The sequence below is a fragment of the Dermacentor variabilis genome, chromosome 2 (assembly GCF_050947875.1).
Source record: "Dermacentor variabilis isolate Ectoservices chromosome 2, ASM5094787v1, whole genome shotgun sequence".
Taxonomy (NCBI): Eukaryota; Metazoa; Arthropoda; class Arachnida; order Ixodida; family Ixodidae; genus Dermacentor; species Dermacentor variabilis.
In genome coordinates, this window is record NC_134569.1 from 132,976,750 (window position 1) to 133,001,574 (window position 24,825).

Here is a 24,825-nt window from a genome sequence, read left to right on the forward strand (position 1 = left end):
GATCCCTAGGCGGTCGCATCGCCGCAGTCGCGCCTGGAAACACCTGGCGATGAGTGTTGCGGCGACGACGATCGGGCCAAAATGTCCGCCGCCCCGCCGCAGTCGCGCCGGCAAAACCACGTGTCGCAGGCGAAACGCAACATCTCTTAGCTGTGCCAGTCAAATATAATAATAGGTACCTAAATTTCTCTTTGGGCATAAAGCTCTGTGTTCAGATCGATTATGGCACTTAAGTTATCCAAGAAGGACTGCCGAACACGAAGTACGCCGTAAAACGTAGGAATTTGCAGTTTCGGCAGGACCACTGTACGATGACGCGGCACGGTCCTTTGACGGTTGGTCCCATGTCTCTGTTGGTATGCGAGGTGAAAAGTCACTAACCTCATTTTCTGCTGAGGAGTGGTCAGTATACCGGCGTCGGCGTTCGGTAGAGTTGCGTCCGTCCTTGAAGTATTGGTCGCCGTCGTTCGCAAGCTATTGGAGAAAGCACCAGGCTTTCGGTGGTATTTGGCCGCTGCATTGAGTTCTTCCTCGAAAGCGTCATCACCAGTGGCGTCGAAGATTTTCTTGTCGAGGCTGAAGAGCTCTAGGTTCTCCTGAACAAGGTAAGTAAAGTGAGAGTCCACCTGGGAGGTATCGGGAACGGAGGCCTGCAGTTCTTCGGTCAGAAGCGTAATTGTTTTCGTGACGTTGGCCCTGACGACGCCAGGGTTCTTGCGCAGCCGCTCTACTGATGCCACTGAAGCTAGAAAACTTGGAATGGCCATGACCGGGGGCGATAGATAGATAGATAGATAGATAGATAGATAGATAGATAGATAGATAGATAGATAGATAGATAGATAGATAGATAGATAGATAGATAGATAGATAGATAGATAGATAGATAGATAGATAGATAAAACTTGATAAAGGGGGTACCAGCGAAACACAAAGGAGGCGCACACAAGGAAAAGGCGTTAGAAACGGACGACGCTGGACTTTCAACTGTCCTTTGTGTTTCGCTGGTACCCCCTTTTTCAAGTTCATCATGCAGCAACTGGCCCAAGAGCTTGCGCTAATGCAGATAGATAAAAGACACCTATTCTATGCAAATGTAGGCATGCGCGTTATACAGCCTATGTGACACATCGGGAAACTGCTCGGGGGATTCCTGAAGGTCCGTTACACATCCCACCGGCCTTTGGCGTCGTCACCGGTGTCATCTACGATATAGATGCCGCCATTACCAGCTCCGACTTAGAAGTGCTTGTAAATCCAGTCAATGAAGGTGCTGTCATCGCAAGTGTTACCAGCCTGGACAACTCACGTTATTTCACTACAGTGTTGAAGAGAGACTCACTACCTACGTATGCAAATGTGGGTCACTTTCGACATCCTGTCCGACCTTCTGTACCGAAGCCACTACAATGCCTCAACTGCATGAAGCTGGGTTACGTGAGAAGCGTATGCGAGAATACAGCAGTGCGTTCTCGCTGCGCTGAAACCCACTCCGCTAGTGATTGCAGGGCCAGTTCTTAAATGTTCGAATTGTCATCGAGCCCATGAAGCTTCGATAAAGGATTGCCCACAAATTAAGGAGGAGCGGGCTGTCTTAAAACGAATGAGAAGAGACCATTCGTATCATCGTGAGGTTGCCAATACAATCAGAAACCGGCGATATCGTTGCCGACGTCTGTTAACGAAAGTCAATGCCTCTACAGCGTCCATCGTATGCCGTGCTACTCCAACTTCCTTGCCACCCAGACCGGTCGTGGTTGATAAAAACCAGAATACGAAAGAAACAAGGCTGCGGCTGATGCAGCTTAGCCTAGGTTGTCAAAGCCACAATGCCTGCAAATTAAGAATGCACATCGGCAATCCTGAATTCTGAACCTCCCGCCGATCAACTGCCTGAAGAGGACAAGAAAGTGATCGTAATGCTTCGGTCACTGATGAATGCCATTCGTGTGCTCCTCGGCAAACTACTCGGTTAGCCCAGAGTGCACTACAGGCACTGGATGCTTTGAATCCAGTACTTGCCAGCCTTGAGTAGACACCACTGCTTGCCCAATACTGTCATTTCGCACTGAGGTGAGATAAGCTTCGATTTTACAATGGAACGAAGAGGCTGGAGGCCCCGCATCTCATCCTTCCGTCAATATATGTTCACAGATCGGATTCCCATAATGGTTATTTGTGAGTGCAACGTAATCACCCCCATCAAACTGTCAGGGTGTGAACCATTTCTTACTTCAACGTGCGTGGAGCGCATCAAAGTTGTCGTTTACATCCGCGCTGATTTTACGTATGCCCAACATGCAATACTACCACATGATAATAATCAATATGTCTGCCTACGTGTCAAAAAGAAGCGTCATTCACACTTATTGGTGTCTACATGTCCCCGTCAGGACGATTTGAACGCGATTGACTGTGAGACATATTGTCACAGGCTAGTGATCCTTGGACTATAACGGACTATAGCTATCAATGTACGCATACGATATTTGTCTTTGGTCTTCTACGGTGGCTCTTCTTCAAGTGCGCGCAAGGATTGAGCGGGCAGCCACCCTAACTTGTTCGCATCTGTACAAGGAAGGCCTTATAGAGTCCATAGAAAAATGCACGTTAATCCCGTTTGCGGAGAAACCCATGACACCCTATCGTGTATCTCTCAACAGCCAGGCTACCACAAACAAGCAGTCTCATCGCTTCTTAGCTGTGATTATTGACAGGGACCTTCCCTGGAGTCCCCACTGCATCTGCTTGAAGCGGAAGCTAATTTCTATTGTAGATATAATGAAATTCCCGTGCGGAGAAACCTGGGGCCCGTCGGTACGGTCCATGCTGAAGTTGTACAGAGCACTGATTCTGGGTTTTTACGGTGCAGCTTGCCGGTTCTGTCAAACACATGCAGAACAAATATTCGCACCATCGAAAGTTTGCAAGGCACGTCTACATACATGTCTTCGACTACCACGATGTGTCTTGACTTATGCAAAAGTCATGATTGCTAGAGACTGCTTCATTCCAACATACATCACAGCTGACAACCTCAGAGCACACATTCGACAGCTCTGCCGCCTCCTCAGTCGCTGTATTGCTGCTTTGTTGGCGCAACGATATCAAGACACATTTACAAAACTTGTTGCTACACGCCAAGGCTGCCTTCAGTCGTGTTTCAGACCTGTAGCAAGCCCACTGTTACCCCTGTAGTGCCTACGACAGCCACAAGCACACGTCACAATTACTGGAATTACGAAGAAGGCACGTCATTGTACAATGGTTTTACGACAGTTGACATTGTGATTACTGAACAAGGTATATGAACAAAGAACGCACATTTACACAAATGGATCTGTCTCAGCCACCAGCTCCACAGGCGCCTTTGTCATCCCGGCTTTACGAGTCACAATGAAGTTCATAACGACCTTTACGGCAACAGAACTTGCCGCCCTATGTGCCGCTGTTAATTACATCGCACAAGCAAAACCGCGAAAGTGGGCTGTTTTTTTTTTTACTCCGATGAAGCCATTCGGAAACCGCAGTCAGGCTTACGATGCAAGACACATGAACAACTGGTGTTTGAGACCAGAGGAGTTCTTCACCAAGCCCTCATTAAAGGATATGACATATCTTCCAATGGCTTCCGGCGCACTGCAGCATCGTCGGTAATGACCTTGCTGATGATGCCGCCCGGTCAGCCGATAAAGAAACCCTTACATTTCCTACACTCTTGTTAAGAACAGACACTGCGAGGTGTCGACGTCTTCGCTTACTTACTCAAACCAAGACTGAAACTTGCCGGAACAACCCGAGTTTCTCGGACTGTCGTCTCCACTTGCTTGATCCTGCATTGAAGCTGCAGATTCCATCGCACTTTTCCCGCCGTGATGCAACTTTACTTTGCTACCTCTGGTTGGGGGCTCTTTTGCGAAACCCTACTCATTCCTTATTGGAATGTCCGACAAAGCTATGTATCACTCATGCGACTGTGAAGAGACGATCGAGCACGTGCTGTGCGTTTGTGATTTTTGTGACATCGAATGCGACGTTCTTCGGACTGTTAAGCCGATTAGACAGCAGACCATTTTCAGAGACACAGGCTCTTGAACCATGGCTCCACGCGTCACAGACTTACAAAGCGACGCGGGCATTGCTAGGATTCATGAAATCGACTGGCCTCAGTTACCGTTTGTAGGCGTGAAGTGAGGGACAAGCGCACGTGTTCGCACTGAGGGTACCTTCTTCCCTCCCTCTCATTTCTTTCTTTTCATCCTTTAAACCCCTGCCCCAGTTTAGGGTAGCAAACGCGACGCGCGTCTGGTTGACATCCCTACCCTTCCTTCCTCTTTTTCTTCATCCTCCCTCCTTAGACATGTTAGCTGCTTATACGCCAAACATGCTGCTGACACGAGTTTAACTTTTCCCATAAAGTATGCTGCTGTTAGTTGGAAATTAGTTTTTCTAATGTCGAAAGTGTTTCAGTATCAATCAAGCTGACGGCAATCGAAATCTAGTATTGTTTTAAGAAATATTAATAAATTATGAGGTTTTACGTTCCAAAGCCAAGATCTGATTACGAGGCACGCCCCATAGTGAGGGCTTCCAGTAGAATTTCGACCACCTGGGGATTTTTAATGCTCACCTAAATCTAGGTACGTGGGTGTTTTCGCATTTCGCCCCCATCAAATTACGGCCGCCGAGGCCGGTATTCGATCCCGGGACCTCGTGCTTAGCAGCCCAACCCCATAGCCACTAAGCAACCGCGGCGGGTTATTATTGCTTCAAGCGCCATCAGGTACGATGCAGGTTGTGGTGGTGGCGCGATTATTATTGCTATAATTAGTATTATTATTGTTGTTGTTCTTATTATTATTTTACAAGTGGGGTTAACCTGGCAGACTTGACCGGAAATTACTCCGCCTGAGCGTCTTTTCCCTCATTAAATATGTCATCTGAAGTCAATCAGTCGATTCTGCCAAGAAATACCAGAAGAACACGTGACAGATACGATGTTATACGTGAAGATGTGTTTGAAATGTGTTTCTCGTGCTTCAAGATAGCTCGTGCTTCTTCGCTAGTGCGGGGCCATATGTGTTTTTTCTCGCTGCAGTACGGTAAGAGATAATTAAAAGGAAGTTAAATTTTATTTTCAATAAATGTACATAAATAACCATTAAATTGTATTACCATTGCATAATAATGATCCTTCTTTATTGATACAGAAATTTACCTTTGCGGTAAATTCGCGCAGCCAGATCACCCTCCTACATTAAAAAGCGGAGGTTAACATTGAATGTAAAGTAAGAGAAAATTTTGCGCAAATGATAAATAAACGTTTTCATGTTATATGTTTTCATGCGATCGCGAGACGATTTATTGCGACAAGCTCGCTTCCATTCTACCCAAACGGCACGTTGGACGCAAGTCCTAGCAAACGGAACGTGTGCTTCACGTTCCGCCGTGCTCCCCAAACATAGCCGCGCTCTACGGGAAAAGGGACGTCACAGAATAAACTGTTTCCGTCCCGGCTGGTTCACAACTGCTTGCTCTATCGCGCGCGTCCACTGCTGTTGGCTCAGCTTTCCTTGGACATTCGACAACGATGCTATAGCTCTATATTTGGAACACTTGTTGACGTCGCGGAGGCAATAACGATTTCTCGCCCGATTTCTTGGGCCAGGCACATCGTTTTTGATGACGCAGCACACCCTCTTTTCTTATTTTTTTTTTCTGACGCACAGCTCTCCGAGGGCATGTCGGAGGAGAAGGGTCGCCACTCGGTAACACATCAAATTCTCTCTCCAGACCTCTAGGTAAATGGGCAGCAGCGAATGTAAATCACCAAGATGGCGGGAGGAGCCCTACAGACGAGTGAACGACGACGGTCGTTGCTTTGCATAATGGGATACAGCTGGCCGCACGAGCTCACATTCAGAGAGGACACCTTATATGCCGAGAGCGTAGTACATTGTCCCCACTTCCCCCTCAGCGCTTTTCCCGTTTTCTTTCTCCGGGAGCCTTCCCCCATTCCCAATTTCCCTTGCCTCCTTCCCTTCTCTCTTCGCGAGGCCGCGCCGCGTGCTTACTGAAAGGTCGCGCACTCGCGCGGCGCCGCCGGCCTGCGTCGGAGCGCGACGTCGGCGCAACGTCAGCGCTACGTCGGCGCCACGTCACGATCATCCGGGTAACCTCTGGAGGCGCGGGAGGCACCATCTGGCGCAGGCCAAGCGAGGGACAGTCGGACATCCAGCGGGCGCTTCTTTGTTTTTCCTTTTTTGCTTCTTGCGCCCGCAGCAGCCAGCCCTCTGAGCCGGGTGTTTTTTTCGGGCGAACGTGTGAGACGTACGACACTCGCCAAGCCGATGCCGTCTGTTCGCCGCCCCTTCGGAAACAGCTTCACGATGGAGTAAAAAAGGGCCCCGCCTGCGCGACCGGCAACATGCTGACCGCGGTGGCCCTCTGCTTGCTAGCTGTCGCCGGCGCCTGCTCGGCGGACGGGAGTGTCGGTAAGCCTAACGCCGCGCTGCTGCACAAACACGGCCAGCAGAGCGATGCGTGCGCGCGCGCTTGCGAGCTCTGTCGCGGTTTTCTTTTGCCTCCCCTCCACTATTTGGCATGCCGCTCACGTACCGCAAGGACCTCGTCGATCGGGGGCCATTGTCCGAACGTGTCGTGGCCCGGGCGACCCGCGACGTTCGTCCGAAGCAGAGTGAAACGGAGTGCGCGCGGTTCGACCAGCGGGCGAGACCCGTGGCGGCGCTGGCTCGGCCGCGATCAACACGTGAAGCGGCGCCGCGGTACTCGCGAGTGTCATATGGGACGCTCGTTGCATGGGAAAGCGCTGGTGTATTTAGCCCCGTAGATGCCTGACCTCGAGAGGATTGGCTGCGCACAACTGCCCTTTTATTTGAGCCGACCATGTGATGCGAGGTATAGGCACAGCTGGTAGATAGTATCTATTTTGTTTTTGTTTCGTAATCAGTATGGCTCACCTTTGGCCATGAGGAACCTGTGGCGTTCGACTGCGGTGCGCGACGGATTATCCGGAGTTGCTTATAAAGAGAAAGGGTTTCGATGTAATCTTGTTCTTGAATCCAGCGATCACTTGTCGTGCAGGTGGCTGACCGAGAGAACATCCGTTGAATTAGAAACGCAAAATGAAACACGAATCGACTGGGAGATTGTTTTTAATCATAAGACTAATAATACTACAGCAATCGATAAAAAAGAACAATTCCCGCGTTTGTTAACGGAATTTCACATTCATAATGCAAAACGGTCGGGCTATATGAAACTGCTAAGGCTTCTAGAAGGTGACGTCTACAAAGAAGCTTTAGCACACTCGAAAAAGCAAGTTCCAAACAACATTTCCATTCCAAACACAAGCACGCTATATTGTCTATGCATCTCCGTCTGTAAGTTCGTAGCTATGTGTGTTTGCGAAAAAGGAGTCCTTGACACCGCGGATAGTATATAAGCGACATAGCGTAACGCCGACAACTAGATGACATTAAGAATGAACATAGACCAAGAAATGATACGTTACTTATTTCTGCAGTTGGTAGTTTAATATTGTGGGTCTCATGCTTTCATTCAGCATAAAGGTTGGCGCTAGCAGTGAAAGTGCCTTCAGGATAGTTTTTTTTCCCTTATGGAAATGTTTTGCGGTGTTCCAGCAACCTTATCAACAAAGGTCTCCTATTTAGCTTTGATAATTTTGTATCAATCGTCTGTCTCGACTACTATGTTTGCGATGATTGTACGCTGTACTTCCATTGTACCCCCACTCCAACCCACCTCTTGTTTTTCTTCGAGAATGGTTTCTTAAATGCGTCCGGAGATAGCTGGTGCTCTGCTGTATACCCAATTACCTAACATTTTGTCGCTTGCTAAACGATGGCAAGAACAAAGTAGCGCAATAGCTCGACGAAGACAACTTGAGAAAATGAGAACAAATTTGGGAACGCTTTCTTCTTTCCATACTTCCACACCTTGCGTTTGCGACTGCAATGTTTTGCATGAATAGTGGAAGACACATTTGGAGAAGAGTAAGCATGAGTGCGACAGATTTATCCCTGCAAGCGTATGTTTCTTTCCATCGCCACGTGATGTTTTCGAAAGCGAATAAATCTCAGCAATTGCCTTGAAACATATTTGTAGTAAGACAGTCATCAGTACTAGACTTTTGCTATGGTGAGGCTATCTTTCGTTTTATGAAAATGAACTTACATTAGCGCTAGTGCGCTTGCGTACTTCTTCGAAAGCAATATTCGTTTCTTTTTTACCGGCTTCCTGAGCATCATCTGGGAAAGAAAACGGTGCCCACAGATCACACTGCAGTGCGAAAACTAAGTTGACCAGTCAATCTCCGCAAATAAGAAAGCGGATAATTTCAAACATATTTTGTTAGATAAGACACAACAACAAGAAGGCTGTCGTTGTATTCCTACGCAAAATATTGAAATAAGGTGCCAGACACAAAAGATATCTTGAACGTTATTTAGAACACCCATATTGAACACGTGTGTTATGTCAAGTCGTGTTATGGTCGTCGTTAGCACGGTTTAAATTGGTTGCTCTAAAATAGTTGGGATACGTTTGTAGTATGTGAGAATCCTGCTATGTGCAGTTCTTCCCGCTGGTTAGCTGTAACTGAGGGGTGCTTGACTGTGAGCCACTTGATGACAAGAACGTAAAGCACTAAAATTGCCACGACCACAGAAGGAATAATCAAGACGCAGACCATATCGCATGGAACCTGCTACACACAGCAAAGCGATGAGAGTTTGCGAGCAAAGTATTCCCGGGAAATTTCAGTACAGTATAGAAAGTCCAATACTTCACCTGTAGGTTAGCTGTCGATGGGGTTAGTCATTTTCTTTAACAATCATTCACGCCTAGTTACCGTCGTAGTACGACTAGAAACGAAAGGAAAGAAAAAAAAGAGAGAAAGGAGGAGACTTGCGAAGAGCAATGACGCAGGTTTATCTTGTTTACTTAAGCCACTGCACATAACTTGAAGTCGCGTAGTGGTCGTGTCACGGGATGGCTTATCCTGTTGTCCTCGACAATAGAAAGTACAGCCTTCGTCACATGTGTCGGATCGATTCGCCGCATCAAAACATATCAAATTTGCAAGTCACCTGTTCCACAAAGTGACACACCGTATACCCTCACGAGTATGTCTTGCCTCAAAGAATCTGGTGCAGCTCCTTCCCCGTTATCTTCGAGCGATAACCTCGAATAACCCATACTGCCTGCATGTTTTCTCGCTCTATACGTTATCGCCAGCCTCTAATCACCTACCTAAGCCTGTCTTCTTTTCACAGTAAAGGTCGCACTTGAGTGACGGCAATAAGAATTGGGAGGGTGTCTGCACGGAACTTTTTAGTTATGAGGACTGAGAAAGAAACACGGGGCGTGGGGGGGTTCTCTTTACTTCTCACTCCACGTCCCACACACTTTTTGCGTGGGTTGTCGCCGCTTGGCTCCTCTCCGCCGCCCTTCGCCGGTGGTGGCGCCTCGCTTTTGTCACCGCGGGCGTACGTGCGTGAAGCAGCCCGCACGCGGCGTGAAAGACCTGCATCGATCGCTTCACGGTTCGTGCCATGCGGCCAAAAGTCCCCTCTCCAACCTGTGACTGCCCCGTTGATTTGCTTTTCTCGTTTCCTTTCTGTTTTTCTTTCTAGGCTGCTCGTTACCTCACGTCGTTATTGTACAGCTGCGATAACTCGGATACATTCGTGGGTGTGTCGCGTCGCCATTGTTTTCGGCTAATCTATTTGTTGCGCGCATGGAATTTCGTACAGGCATTAAGTTTCATTTGCCATATAGTGATACAGCTGTGTATTGACTTAGTTATATATAAGGTAAAGGGGACAAGAACGTTGGACAAGCGTTTTTTCAGTGGAAGGCATATTACTTGTCTCGTCATTTTATATTTCTGCCGTTAATTTCTTTGCAAACTAATTGCCATACGGCACTTCGTCGTTTCCCTGATTTCTAGAGACTGATCCTGCCGTCTCTCTTACCCCACTTGTGAGATGCTGCCCGGAGCCTGTACAGAGCCGACATCCTACTAATTTCAGTACACTTGCCGTGTACTTGAAATGGTCTGAGCTCGTGGTGTGAAAAGCTTGGGATCGCACTGTGCAAGCCGACATCTGCTGTGCAGCAGTGTTATAGATGGTTGCTTGCGTTTTATTTTTCTTTCATCTTCTTCGTGCTGAAACTGTCGCTGAAGCACGTGTTCTGAACCCCTACTTGACTACTAGACGCTGGAATCGTTGTCAGCATCTAGCACAGAGTACAACACATCGCCGGAGAAGTGTACTCGCATAATGACACATGACATATAATTGGGCCTCCACAATCGCGACCGCTGACGCATGCGGCTCTGGGAGTCTTGGTCACATTTTGAAGCTGTGTTCTATGAAAGGCACAGCTTGAAATAGGCAGCTTGCAATGCTGGACACGTTTTGCCTGTAATGCAAGCTTTTCCTCACTATTTGTGTTGCTGCGGCGGAGCACGCTTGCGGTCGCCGAGATACTTATTAGGTTTAAAGGGACCCTTAAACGATTTTGACGATTTTCTACAAACGTACTGACTCGTTAGAGTAGGCCCTCCTGATCATTAATTGACGCATCTAAGGGCTCCGCTTAAAGCGTGTAATTTATTATCAAGTTTTAAAAATGCATATCGCTGCCGATCGCAGCACACTGCTCGGCGGAATATTAAGCCGCCCCTATCCATATGACGGAAATCACCCATATGACGTCAGTTGGGCGAGCTATCCGATTGGCTGACCAGGGCACGTGATCGATAATTTTTCCAACTTTACGGTAAACAGATGATGTTTGTAATAGTTGGAATGTTAGTTAATTTGTTTTTATAAAAAGAAAGTAACATAAAGAGAATCCACAAGAACAATTTTTCAGTACACATAAGCACTTCCGGCACACAGCAAGTGTCGTCTGCTTGTGTAATAACGTACTCCGTCTTTGACGAGAGCGCTGCCATCAGTGTCGGTCTGTCTTTTCGTGAGCGCTATGATTCGACTTTATCGCGTTGCGGACTGCAAACGTAGCGACTGGCAATATGTCAAGCTGCGACATCGTGTCCCTCTGCATGCCAGTAGACTAGCGGACTGGCTGCAGCGCATCGCACTGCCGCTATCCGATCGGCGCCAGGATTTGCGCGATTGCGGCCGTCACTTTACAGCGGAAGATTACTAACGCAATAGCGTTTCGCAAATCCAGCATTAGGGTAAACGCAAGCGCAAGGGGACAGGGCTTGGCCGTGTCCCTTGAGTGTCGTTTCATGGGATGAAAAGAAGCGCAAATGTGAATGGTCTGCACGGTGCAGCCACCTGGTGGCATAGAGCTCAACCAGACACAGTAGCAGTAACAAAATGTATTCTTCTTTGCTGCTGGTGTAAATTTTTCGCAGGAGTGTAATCGTTAACACGTTGTCTTTGTAAATGTTTAAAATGTTTTACACTTGGTTAGAGCAATATTAGCTCTTTCTTTCGCTTGTTAAGCTCTGCGCCAACGGGTGGCTGGACCGTGGAGACCGATCTGGCAGCTCACGTACGTCTACGCTAAAGTTCCTTCATCAGCTTGAGTTTATGCCTCCACCGTTGTGTCGAAACGTTCAGCTAGTGTGTTATTACCGCAATACCAGACACGTTCGGCGCTACGACAGAATGCTCGCAATGCACGCTGCTTCGATAGCTCTCGTTTGGGGTCGACGGCAAACGGCTAGCGGAGCTGTTTCGCGCGGGTGGGGGCCGGCTCCAAAACAACCGGAAGTAGACGATGTGACGTCGCATCGTGACGTAGAACCAGTGAAGGCGGAGCTTAGCCGCGATCGCTCGGCGAACGAGTTGAGGAGGAAAAGCATGGCTAGGGAAGAGGGTAACTTGTAATCACTTGTAGCTTCATTAATACGTAACGCTTCACTTAAATTGTGGTGCGAATGTTCTACTTAAGCTGTATCCTACGCGTCTACAAAATTTGTCCGAACCGTTTCAGGGGCCCTTTAATTTCAAGTGGGCACGACCTTTATGCGCGCAAAGATCTTGCATGACTATAATGCACATGCGCTGGATGTAAAGAACCTTATCGCGTCTCTCCCGTCCGCACGTAAAGTGTGTGCGTTTGCGTTGCACGTCCTACACACGTGAGAGGCTCTATTCGCAACTCTCGCGAGAAAGGCTCAGTCTTATTCGTCAAGAGAATGTATAATTTCTCCCACAAGAGCACTGAGAGCAAACAAGGACACAGGGAACATTGCGAGCGATTTTGTAGCTCAAAACCTTGCGGCGACCGCACCTTAAGGTAGTACAAAAGCGCAGTTCGCGTATTCAACAATAAAACGTGGCTCTGACTCCAGCTCGTTCTTTTTTTATAAATAAATTTGCTTGAGGTGGGGTTCACGTCTACAGAGAGAGGGCGCAAGTAGGCATGCGAAAGCAATCACCGTATATTCTTGCGTACGCGAAAAATATAAGCGTTTCGAGCGAGCGGCGCGTAACGGGTACAGGAGTTTCACTTTGTCGTGCGCAATGCTTCCTCGCGTGTGAAACTAAAATTCTCTATTGGCGCTTGCTCAAGGAACTATTCCTTTTTTCAGCATGTATCTCCACTAAAGCGTGTAAAATATTTCGACCTATTGTCTAACCAGTTAATCATCCAGGTTCTTTTTATTAGTTTTTCGTAACAGATTGGCAATATGCTATCTTTATAATAGTTCTCAAGAATTTTAATAATATTTACGAATAATGCATACACCTTGGAGCTGGGACTTCCAGCTTGTCGACAAGCTGACTGCTTTCCGGGAAGCTGACTGCTTTCCGGGTCGGTCAGCAAATGAGCGAAGAACGGCTTCTACCATGAAACACATTAACACCTAGGGATAAGCAAAAAAGCAATGTACATCAGTGTCCTATAAGACAAATTTCACAGTACCTGTAATTTAAAATTTTGCCAAGCATTGGTTCTACCCAAGCAGCACGTATATTGGTTATACGGAAGAAATATATGTCTTTTTCCCATCAACTGTTTATTCACGTACGCAGAGTTGTACAATCAAAGAGGAACCTAATCAAACTTTAAAAAAAAAATGCCTTGACAGTACTTCGCAAAACATGTATGCTAGATGATAAGTTAAAGAGACTGCAGTTTGCTTGATCAAATTCGCTCTCCTTCTAAATTTTGATCTGCTTGGGCCAAATAGTAATGGACAGGCATAATGACTCTGTGTTAAGGGCATAACAGATATCTCGGATTTCCTTTCGTGATATGTTAGTAATTGTAAGTATGATGTCTGAAGCTTTGCGAGTGTTTAACGAGCACAGAAAAGAAAGAAAGCTAAAAACATATATGCCACAGCAGATGTGAAAGCGACAACCTGATGAAATTCCATAAAAATCTCTCATTTGATATTTGGTTTGAAAGACAGTTCGAGTAAGTTGGTTATATCAAGACTATCTAAAACAACTTGGATATCACTTAAAAATAACCTTCTCGTATTAGCATTAGCATAGATATTGATTTCTCTTTAGATTATTTCAAAAATTAATATTCCAACAGCCTCTACGCCGCACAAAACGATAATTAACGCTTTGACATTTATGCTGCAAAATGCATTACGCCTTCAAACCATGGAACTACCGCTGAAGCAAAGGGCTGTTAAACAATCGGCTTCTTTTGTTTCCTTTTTTTTTGTGCATATATACCAGCTCACACTGGTTCCTCTGAATGGCCCTGTTTTGGAATGTTGAAAATTAGGACTCGAGCTTTCCAAGCGGTAATTGGTGATACTAAATTTGTCTTCAAGAGAAGGAGCAAGAAACAAGAAAAAGAAAGGAAGCGAGCGAAAAGAGGTTCCGTTTCAACAACGAGATCAAAGAACACGCTGGAAGATTGCCTGACGGGTGGCGCAGACTTTGTCGAAGCAGGTAACGTGGTCACCCATAAAATTGAATAGGATCATGAAAATGAAGGAGCGGTATGAGGGGAAGGAAACGGAAGAGGCAAAGAGAGATACAAAGAGAAAGAGTGGTGCAGGATAAAGTTTACGACTTGGTTTAGAGCAGAGAAAAACAAAATCGCTCTCTGAAAGGAACGAAAGGACGCAAGAAACAGAGAGGGATTAAAGAACTGTCTGTGTGAACCTGCGCACAAAAGCAGCGTTGAGAAATGGAATGCTCCTAAATATTTAATCAACAGCGTTAAAGAGAATGAAACTAGATCATAATTTGTTTCCGTAACTTCCAAGAGAGGCAAGCGACTGTAGTAATCACATTCATGCTCACATACTCACATAAATTTGAGATTTAAATACTGTTTTTCGAGAGTATTTACTTATATGGCATGCAAGATGGCACAGCGGCGTTATCGCGGTCGCTGTAATGACAAAATCAAATCAAATTATGAGTTTTTACGTGCTATAACAACGACATGATTTTGATGCACGCCGTAGTGAGAGAATCCGGTAATTTAGACCACCTGGGGTTTCTTTAACGTGCGCCTAAAGTACACGGGTGTTTTCGCATTTCGCCCCCATCGGAATGCGCCCGCCGTGGCCGGGATTCGATCCCGCGACCTCGTGGTTCTATAGCAGCTCAACACCATAGCCACTAAGCAATCACGGCGGGAAGCTGTGGTGGTAGTGGCGAAGGTTGACAAAACCCATCAACACACTAATAATTAATTATTTAAATTCTGCGGTTGTACGTGCCGAAACCACGATATCACTATAAATGAGGTACGCCCGTAGTGGTGTATTCATTTTGACCACCCGAGGTTCATTAACGTGCCCCCAATGCACAACACACGAGTGGTTTTGCTGTCCACCCTCATAGGAATACAGCCGCCGCGGCCGGGCTCAAATCCATGACATCAAGCTCAGCAGCGTAACGGCGTAACCACTGGGCTACTGTGGTCAGGTCTCTGCACTAAATATAGAGAGCGTATTACCTAAAATACAAGAATGAATTTTCTCCTAGCGTGGTTTATTCGGAGAAACTATCTGGATCCATGTTTATACACATGAAAGCGAAATGACAACAGGTACCATAGTCTAATCGTTATGGGCGCATCTGACGCGAAAACGTACTGAAACGTGAGCGGACAAAGTCAGTGAACAGTGATAACTGCGCTGCATTAGAAACCATGGAACAGATTTTGATGCAATGTCCAGCTTACAGAAACTTCATTACTATGACTTTCCAAGAAACCCCTAAAGACAGCAAACATACTAGACCCTGTGCGTTCTCCTTCAAAAGCAACGTCACGCCTTAAAATTAAATGTTATTCCCACATTCCTTCAATAAATTGGCTTAATTGACAAACTCTAGTAGCGAAGGCCCTGGCTTTGTACTTACGCCAATCAGGTTTGGTATGCATTATTTGAACTTTTATTAATCATCCTGGCTTGATTTGTTTATTTCCTTCTTTTTTGCTTTTGGCATTCTCCTGTATAATGCCATCTGAAACTCCACATCTGAAGTAGCAAGCCCTTCATATACCGGGGATGACATCCTCCATTTACATTCAGCTTTTTCTCTCTCGCCGTCTCTCTCAATGTCTTTCTCACGAGTATACGTCACTGTCACATATTTGAATGCGTTAGCATCTTTTGGGTACTTCACCCACTCCCCAGGAACTATATTTGTTTGCCTGCACCTATGTTAGTGTCAAGCCGTCTTTCCGCCTACCTGGGTCACTGGGTATCGCGTAGTCGAATGGTTAGCACATCAGGCTCGGAGCCAACTGTTTGATCAACTTGCGTCACTGACTATGTGCCAGTATGACATACGCGCCTCTCTTCAGCGAAGCTCTTTCACGACGACATGGGTCACAATAGAAGCGGGACTGAGTAGGCACCGCTGCTCGAAGAAACTCTTAGACGCCTACTTGGCAGCACTGGGTATGCGCAACTGGGTCTGTGCTAGTCTTCAATTAACCTCTTCGATTTCAACTTGCGTAACTAGGCATGTGCCACTAGGAATGTTCCGCTCTACAATGACGAAAAAGATCCCTCAAATCTATCCGGTGCCGATCGGAAACGACCCAAAGGTTCCTCAAGGACAGCAACCCGGTGCTGTAGCAAGCTGAGCCCCACGTGCACTGGGCATATGTGCCGCCTTTCAATTAACATCTTTCATGCCAAAGCTTTAGCGAGCTGCGCCACGAATGTAGTGGTTATGTGCCACTTTTCAATGAACCTCTCGCCAGCTTGGGTTGCTGAGTAATGACGCGGTTCGTGGGTTTCGGCAAGCGAGGGAACAATTGTCAGGCGCTCGCAGGCGCCGGCGTTCCACGCTTCTCGACTAGGAGGCCACGCGCGCGCATCTCGGCAGTGCCGCACTGATAAAACAGCTGATTGAAGAGCGGCAAATAATTACGCTAGCATTCTTAGGTTACTTTCCGGGGTGCTATATAACGATGCGCCTTTGTGTCTAACCGTACTCCCGCGAACCTGGGTCACTGTGAAGTCACTGTGAACTCCATGGTCGAATGGCGAGAACATTTGGCTGCTGTACTGATGGAACGGGGTTGGAAACCAATCATCCGTCCAAATATGGTCACTGAGTACATGGCAATGCGTGCATACGTGCCGCTCTTAAACGAAGCCCTTTCTTTCTTTCCTTCTTTTTTTCAGCACAGTTCTCGCCTTTGACGATTGTAGATGCGGGGCTGAGTACTGTTACGGCTGCCACCAGTTGTTACGAGCTGGTACCAGTTGCTACGGGACGGGGTTTCGGCTATCTTTAACAGCGTCAGCTTGGAGCGTGAACCAGACTGACCATCGGAGAGGACCCGGCAGGGCAGGCGGGGTTATGTAAAAACAAATAACAGAACTTTAATACATCGTTACGTGTGAGCGGTTCACTCCAAGACAAGAAGTACAGAAACGTTCGGCGTACGTGTTCCTGCACGCAAGGGCAGAGAAGACCTGTACGTGGCAGCTAGCTGGTCTTCTCACACCCTGCACCATCCGGGCGACCTCATTCTCTCTTGCCACCTGCTAGAGGGCCTTGTCAACACGCTGGTCAGCCCACACAGAGGAATGGGGAGAAAAACCCCTCACTGGTGTGGAGGCAGGGAGCGTAGGTCACGTCGGGTCAATACACTGGTCAACCCACACACAGGAATTCTGAGAGAAACCACTCTTTGGCGTAGACAGGGTAAACGTAGGGCAAAGGAAAGTGGGATTTGCACTAGTGCATAATCCCGTTGCGCACACCCGACGGACAACTCTTTTCATGCTGACGAGCGTGACGATTAGGCACGTAGAATCTCAGGCGCTTAGCATCCGTTCCATTCATCGCTGCGCACAGTGAACCATAACAGTACGTACCGCTGTCCGAAGAAATTATTTGATGCTCACTTGGAGCACCGAGTATGTGTCACTTAGTGTCTGCTGGTCTTCAGTCAACCTCTTTAATGCCTGCTTGGGGTCACTGGGTGTGTGGCAATAGATGTGGGCCATTCTACCGTGGCAAGAAGATATCCTTCGAGTTTATTCGATGCTGGCTGGAATCGTAGCCGCGTCACACGGGTTCCTCAAGGACAGCAACCAGATGCTTCAGCAGGCTGCGCCACAAAGACACTGCGTGTGTGGCGCTCTTCAACGAAGCCCTCGCCAATTTTGCTCACTGTGTACGTGACAGAGGGTGCGCGGCAAGAAACGAGCAAATATTCTCACCGTTCGCCCGTACGGCTCGCTATGCACTTCGGACGCCACCCCAGGCTTGACGACGTCGGCGCTAGATGGCGCCGAGTGTTCGTGGGGAAGCGCTAAAGACGAGTCCTCGCTGCAGTACACGCCTTGTACATAACTCCTTTCGACGGGGGAAATAGGTTGTGTCGCTATGTTGATTCAATGCTAACGCATTACCGTCGACAGTCATCATGAAATGGGTTCTGCCGCAGTTTTTTTCCTTTATATTTTTCCCCACCATCCCCGTTCTAAAGCATTTCTTCCTTCGAACCCGTTCTCCACACAGAGTAGCATTTAGGCGGCTGCCTGCATAATGGCAGGATTCCCTTCATTTTATTAAAGAGCTTTCTCTCTCTCTCTCTCTCTCTCTCTGAGTGGACGAAGAGTGCCCAGAACAAGAACACCTCGGTCTGTTGTGGGCGCACTCTGGGCGGGCGACACCGATCGTTAAGTCGAAGCGATAATACTGCTTAAATAATGGAAATCAGCCACCTATGCTCGCGCAGCGCCGGTGTGTGAATTCCTTCTAGCAAACAGCGCCCCAGGGGGCATACAGGTCAGCGACGGGCGCTTCGTGAGTGCGAACAAGCTGCGTCCTTCGTCCACTCACGTTTGTTGACGTGTTTTCGAAATCCTGACAACACAGCTCTGGGGCGTCCAGCGAGCCGAGGAAGCCGCTTCGAGACAAGGTCTCGGAACCGCGTCCGCGGCGAGTGCCCAGACCCACTAAAAAGACGCCGGACTCGAATCTCATTGATTTGAAAATAAAGTTTACGCCCTCTCTCTCGAAATGCATAGTGGAGCCATCGTTTGCGAAGTATGCTTTTAAAGGAAGGAATGCAGCATTTGAGGTATTGGGATAACAGGGCAGTTTCAAGAATTGTAAAAATGAAGAAAACAAAGAATTAGGAAAGGACTACCTTTCGTACATAGCATTACGAAAGCCACCGAACGGCAAGAGATAAAGGAACATCAACGATGACGACGACGACACAAAATAATTTTAAAATAGAACAAACAACAAAAGAATAGCCGATAACGCTCAAGACGTTTTTTTTAGCTTTTTAATGGTGTTATATAAGCACACCATCAATCAAAATTGTTAGGTAATAATGATAAGTTCTCAAGTTTTACAGAGCAAGCGAAACGAGAAGTAATGCAGCAGCGTCGTAAATCAGTTTTTCCGCCATTTGATATATCCTCCCTCTGTGCATGCAATCGGTGGTGTGAAATTTGCTCTAGCACATTACATAGATAATGCATTGGCCTTGGCATATCTGATTATGCATTCACTCTTGTCTCACGGATAAGTCGTTTTGAATCTGTACAAAATCTGAACAGTTACGCTTGTGGCCTCATCTATACAAAATGTAGATTTTTAGCTCAATTTCTTAACGCTTCATTAGCGGTTGTACCATGGACGACAACAGGTGTGCGCGGTTTCTCCTTTAGGAGACAACTGATAGCTCCGCGTTTCCTTCACTTTTTGGGGTTTGTAGACGTTTACACGATTGATAATAACGATCTGTACAAAGCCAATGCTTTGAACTATTACTAGTGGCTGATAAGAAACAGGCCCAAACAGACTTGAAAAAAAGAAGAGACATACAGAAGAGAATTGCTTGGATAAGGCGTATTGAACAGGTCGTGTTAATGTAGTGGCTTTGGCATTGCGCTGCTAAGCATGAGGGTGCGGGTTCAAAATCTCAGCGTCAGCGGCAGCGTTTTCGTGGGCCCGACCCTTACAATTTTTCATAGAAAGTTTATAGACAGTCTATAGAGATTTGTCGATGAAATCTACAGACTGTCTATAGACATTTATTTAGACTAGTCCATGACAGTCTATAGACTTATGACCATACACTTTTAATGGACTAGTCTATAAAGGTTCTGGTTCTATAGGCTGTCTATAGACTGTCTATAGAATAATGAAAATTCACGCTTGTAGACAATTGTCTGCAGAATATCTATAGACAAAAATGTATAGGCTTATACATTTCTACTTTTGTAGACTGAAGTCTATGGAATGTCTATAGACTATCTATAGACTATTCCTATAGACGGGTCTATAGAGAGTCTATGGACTTATGGCCCTACACTTCTTGTAGACCAGTCTATAAAATGTCTGAGTCTATAGAAACGCTATAGACTGTCTATAGATTAATGAAAATTCACGTTTGTATTCGAATGTCTGCAGAATGTCTGCAGACAAAAGTGTATAGTGTTATACAGTTATAATTTTGCAGACTCGCAACATTTATCTACAAAAGTTAATTTTCATTCATCTATAGACAGTCTATAGAATCTCTACAGACTCACACATTTTATAGACTAGTCTACAAAAATTGTAAGGCCATAAGTGCATAGACTGTACGTAGACATTTACTGCTGATCAGTCTATAGCTAATCCGTTGACTTTAGCTTTACACTATTTGCCAATTAGTGTCGATAGAGGGTGTCCCAGCTAACATAAATTCAGTGAAGCTGTTCAATGAAGAATAATGTAAAGAAAAAGACTGTGCAGCAAGGTCCGAATTTAAGACTATGGTGGACAGCTGTCATAGATATGACCTGTAGGTCTTTTTATATCATATCTTGCACCGTGTTCTTTAAAATCTTATTTTCATTGACCAGCTTGGCTAAAATAGCTGGGATCGGCATCCTATATACCAGCTATATAAACCACATTTTGCCAACTATGTTTCGATTATATATAAAGTCTTGCTGCTGAGGTTGTTAATAAGCAGTCTATTGGAAATGTCTGTAAAAAGGTACCTCATCCGGCATGCATATGTGAACATATCCAAGGAACTGTATATAGAAAATCATACGTGCGGATGGAAGCAGTCGAAAAATCTCCAATGCATACAGTCGTGAATCTTTATGTAAAACTGCATGAGCATTAATGCACGAGCACATTTTAGAAATATTACAGTTGCATGCAATGCATCCGCTTTAACGAAATCTGATAGCTATCTGCTATCTACAAGTTTACATTTTTCTTCACATATGGCGGCAAAAAATTTGAATGTATATTATGTATGTTCACGTGTTGCTTCTCATCTGCACTTATGCATTGCGATCAAGAGCTTCATAATGCTCCTGAACTAGGTGCACTCTCATATGTTGCATAAACATTAAAAAAATTGAAGCAATTCCACTAGTGCTGAATCATGCAGTGCAAGAGAGAAAACAAGTGCACCGATATTGCATTAACTCTTTTTTATTGCGCGATATATTAATTTTCTTAAAATGCAGGTCCTACGATGTGGTCGAAAGAGACTATTTACAGATTTACAGACTTCTTCCCCTTGGCAAGCTAGGTCGCCAGGCCTTCCATGACCTTCGTGTCATATGTTCCAAAGATGCTGCAAGTGTATGCTGCAAATAAGCAGATGCAACAATGTGAGGCAGGAATAACAATTGTGTATTCTTTGTGTGCTCATTACGCAGCTTAATATATATACTCAAACCACTTAAGTCAATACACAATGCGGTTTAACTATGACTAACGGCTGCTTGTGAATACAATTAAGTACTATTGTGCAATGTTTCATTTTATGGCATGATGAACAATTAGAAAGTCCCAACTGCTACTGGTGCTGCAGCAACAGTATGTTGCTTTTGAGACAAATTAATATACGAGACATTTGTAATTATCCCCAAATTATCTCTATATCAATTGCTGAAACAAGGTTACTCAGTTGCACTGTCTAGGTATTTTTCGGCTCGTAATTAAACATGCCCGCGCAGAGTGATATGCTCAGAAGAGCGACTGCATTATTGACAGTATCATGCCAAACATTGCAATTTATTTTCCTTACTACACATTTAAATGCCATTCTCATACTCTTAAATCAATGCAAAATTGGCCATAACTTCCACAGAAGGCATATGAATTGATTGTATTGATATAGTCCCGTCTTAGTTTCTTATAGATAATGAGGCTTCTTGGGCATGATGTTAGGTATGTCACATGAGCACCCGAAATACCACACGAGCACTTTCTGTGCCATGACACGACAGATCGACTTCCTGGAAAAAAGAACTGAAACTATAGTTCGAATGAACGCTATCACAGTAAATTATTTAAGGTGCTCTCAAACATGTGTAATTTTGCTAGGGTATCGAGGTTCAGGACTTTTGGTAAACGCAAAAAAAAATCAGTAAGAAATGACATGTCAGTGTGCTTCACTTCCATTATTTTATAATAAATGGGACCAGTTTGTCTAATGTTTCTGTGACGTTAAACGTTTTAAAAATATGTTTGATAGAGAGATTCTCTGTAAACCTTGTATGGCATATAACAAGACAGCATACCTATGTTGACATTTTCAAATTCCCCGATCTTCTCCCTAGTCTTCCCTGGCTGTTTTCATGGAAAATTCCCTGGCAATCTATGACACCCGTGGCTTAAATTCAATAGAAAAATATTGTGGTTTAATGCTTGCCAACTACTGCCAGTGCATATTTTTTTGATAAACGAATAGCACGTCAGTCACTTGACATGCAGTATCAGATTCAACTGAATTGAATCCCCTGTTTAATAAAGCTGACGAGGGCTTGGGCAAGTTCGTAATTCATGCCAACACGAGCACAGCACAGAAGACAAAGGCACAGAGAGACACACGCGTAAAGCAGATGCAACAATGTGAGGGAAAACTATTCAATGTGTTATTTTTATGGTTCATTAGCAGCTTTATATATAATTTGCTCTCATCACTTATGTCTCTTGTTAACTTGGTTTACCTCTGACTAAAGACTACATGCCAATACGAATCAGTACAATTGTAATGTTTTATTATGTTACAGTATGATGAGCAGTTAGACAACCGTACTGGTCGCCGGTGCCAGCAACGGTACGTTTCGTTTCAAGACAGGTTCATGTGACACACAGTGTACTTATGAAAATAAAATAAATGCAAGATTTTCAAACGATTCCTCTAATAATAATTGCTGAAACAAAGATACCTGGCTGGACTGTGCACATTTTTCAGGTGTTAATGCAATATCCCCATGCCGAACGAACATGCTCAGCATGGTGCCTGCAGTTTTGAACAATCACGTTAAGAATTGCAATTTATTTCCGCTTAGAACAGTCTGCAATGTCTCTTTTCTCATACTTCGATATGAATGCATTTGCCACACTTTCAGTAGAATGCACATGGATGGGGGCGTATTGATAAGGTTACTTATCAACTAAAACATGTTACGATCTCTTAGGTGTGATGATAAGGGCAGGACAAGCGTAATGTCCACTAAATTATTTGAATAATCTGCGCGTTATCTACAAAGAACAGGCCACCAAATGGTTAATCTGGCTCTTTTATCTTTTGTACAGCGCGTGTAGTATACAGTCTGTCCAAGACGACGGTACTAAATGCAACAGTAATGAAAACCGGAACAGTTATTGCGCACGACAAGGGCTTCATACCATGCACGATTGCCGAAATGCGAATCTGCGTCTGCAGCTGCCTAGCGATTAACAGCACGTAAACTGCATAACGCCAAAGTATCGAAAGGCATTTACCGCTTTTCAAATAGCCCGAAAAATAGCTTCTGCCACTAAACTGTTCATAAAGGAGACCCGAAAAAGAAAAAAAAATCTTCCAACTATCGTCAAACCTAACGCCTTCAGTTTGAAACGTGTAAAGATGCTTCCCCGAGCGGCTAATTTATTGTTCGCTAATTTGCTCGGCTAAGTTGCGAAGCTGCGAGTGACTGAGCTTATCGCAGGTTCACTCTCCGATAGCTTTTATGGTTGCATATGTTTAGGTTGGATGAATATAACTATATGAATGAACATATCCATGAATTTAACCGTTTCGTGTTGTCCCTTTCAAATTGAACTGTGGGGTTTTATGTGCCAAAACCACTTTATGATTATGAGGCACGCCATAGTGGAGGACTCCGGAAATTTCGGCCACCTAATGTTCTTTAACGTGCACCTAAATCTAAGCACACTGGTGTCTTCGCATTTCGCCCCCATCGAATTGCGGCCGCCGTGGCCGGGATGCAATCCCGCGACCTTGTGCTCAACAGCCTACCACCATAGCCACTGAGCAACCACGGCGCGTAGCGCGTTATCATGTAAACGACAAACCGACATTATGCCCGAGTCGTCTATACGCTACTTGCAGCCAGTTCGCGCTACGATATGCGCTCACCTAATCATGAGCTATTGACGGAAAACATCTTTGCTAAAACTTACCGTTCAGTGTAGTTGACGTGTGATGCCGCAAAGAAGACACGCGTTCACAGACACCAAGGTACAGACAGCGCACACCGCTGCAACAAGCGTTCGTACAAGCGTTTACTTGCCTGGCGCACTGTTTGGGAATTCAAATTGACGCGGACAGATGGCGCACCACCGTTGCTGCCATTGCGCATGCGCATGCGCAGGCGCTCAGGGGCCCGAAGGTGTGTGCGCGCGCGGAGAATTCAGAGCGCCTTTTCCTTCTTAATATTTTTGTTTGTCTCTTTCTGTGTCTCTGCGCGCCACGCGCGCGAAACGAGTTGCTTTTCTTTTCCATTTTTCACTTTTTTTTCATGGATGAAGGAAATTTGCTGGCACGTTGTATTACAAACGCTGTGGGATATCGTATAGAACTAGAACGCACACTTGGATGAATACGCTGTTTGTAAAGGCCGTCACAGGGCCCGTCAGGCGCTTGCCTGATCGCAAACGACGATGAGTAATACAGTGCATTTCTAGCATATCTTCCAGCGTACCGCCAAATGGCATACCCGCACATATGTTTGTGCAAATTTTCTGTTCCGATGATAGGTCAAAGCAATCAGTACAGCAATGGCGTACGCATATGCGTGGCCGCGTAGGGATACCGCCTGCGAAATAGGGGGGGGGGGGGGGGGGGGGGAGGGGAGGCTCAGAGGATTTCGCACATATTTTAAGTGAATGGGAAATTTTGATCAGTTTAAAGAGCAGGATATCAGTAAATGAAAAACCATTCGATGTTAGTGATGAAGTCAAGATATGAGGACAACTTGAAAAGCATCACAGAATCGGACGACACACAACGCGCATACCACATGCGCGACATCGGTTCATCGCACGCTCACAAAGTCTGCATTGTCAGCTACAAACA

The 24,825-nt window shown here is 45.7% G+C and overlaps 1 protein-coding gene across 1 annotated transcript in view; it reads left to right on the forward strand.

The window, feature by feature from the left end:
• Positions 1-6,224: 6,224 nt before the first annotated feature.
• Positions 6,225-24,825, forward strand: part of IA-2 (tyrosine phosphatase IA-2) — a 700,681-nt gene continuing 682,080 nt past the window's right edge. Inside the window, exon 1 of the mRNA XM_075682014.1 lies at positions 6,225-6,494. Coding sequence (XP_075538129.1) covers positions 6,428-6,494 — 67 coding nt within the window. The 5' untranslated portion in view covers positions 6,225-6,427. The remainder of the gene's footprint in view (positions 6,495-24,825) is intronic.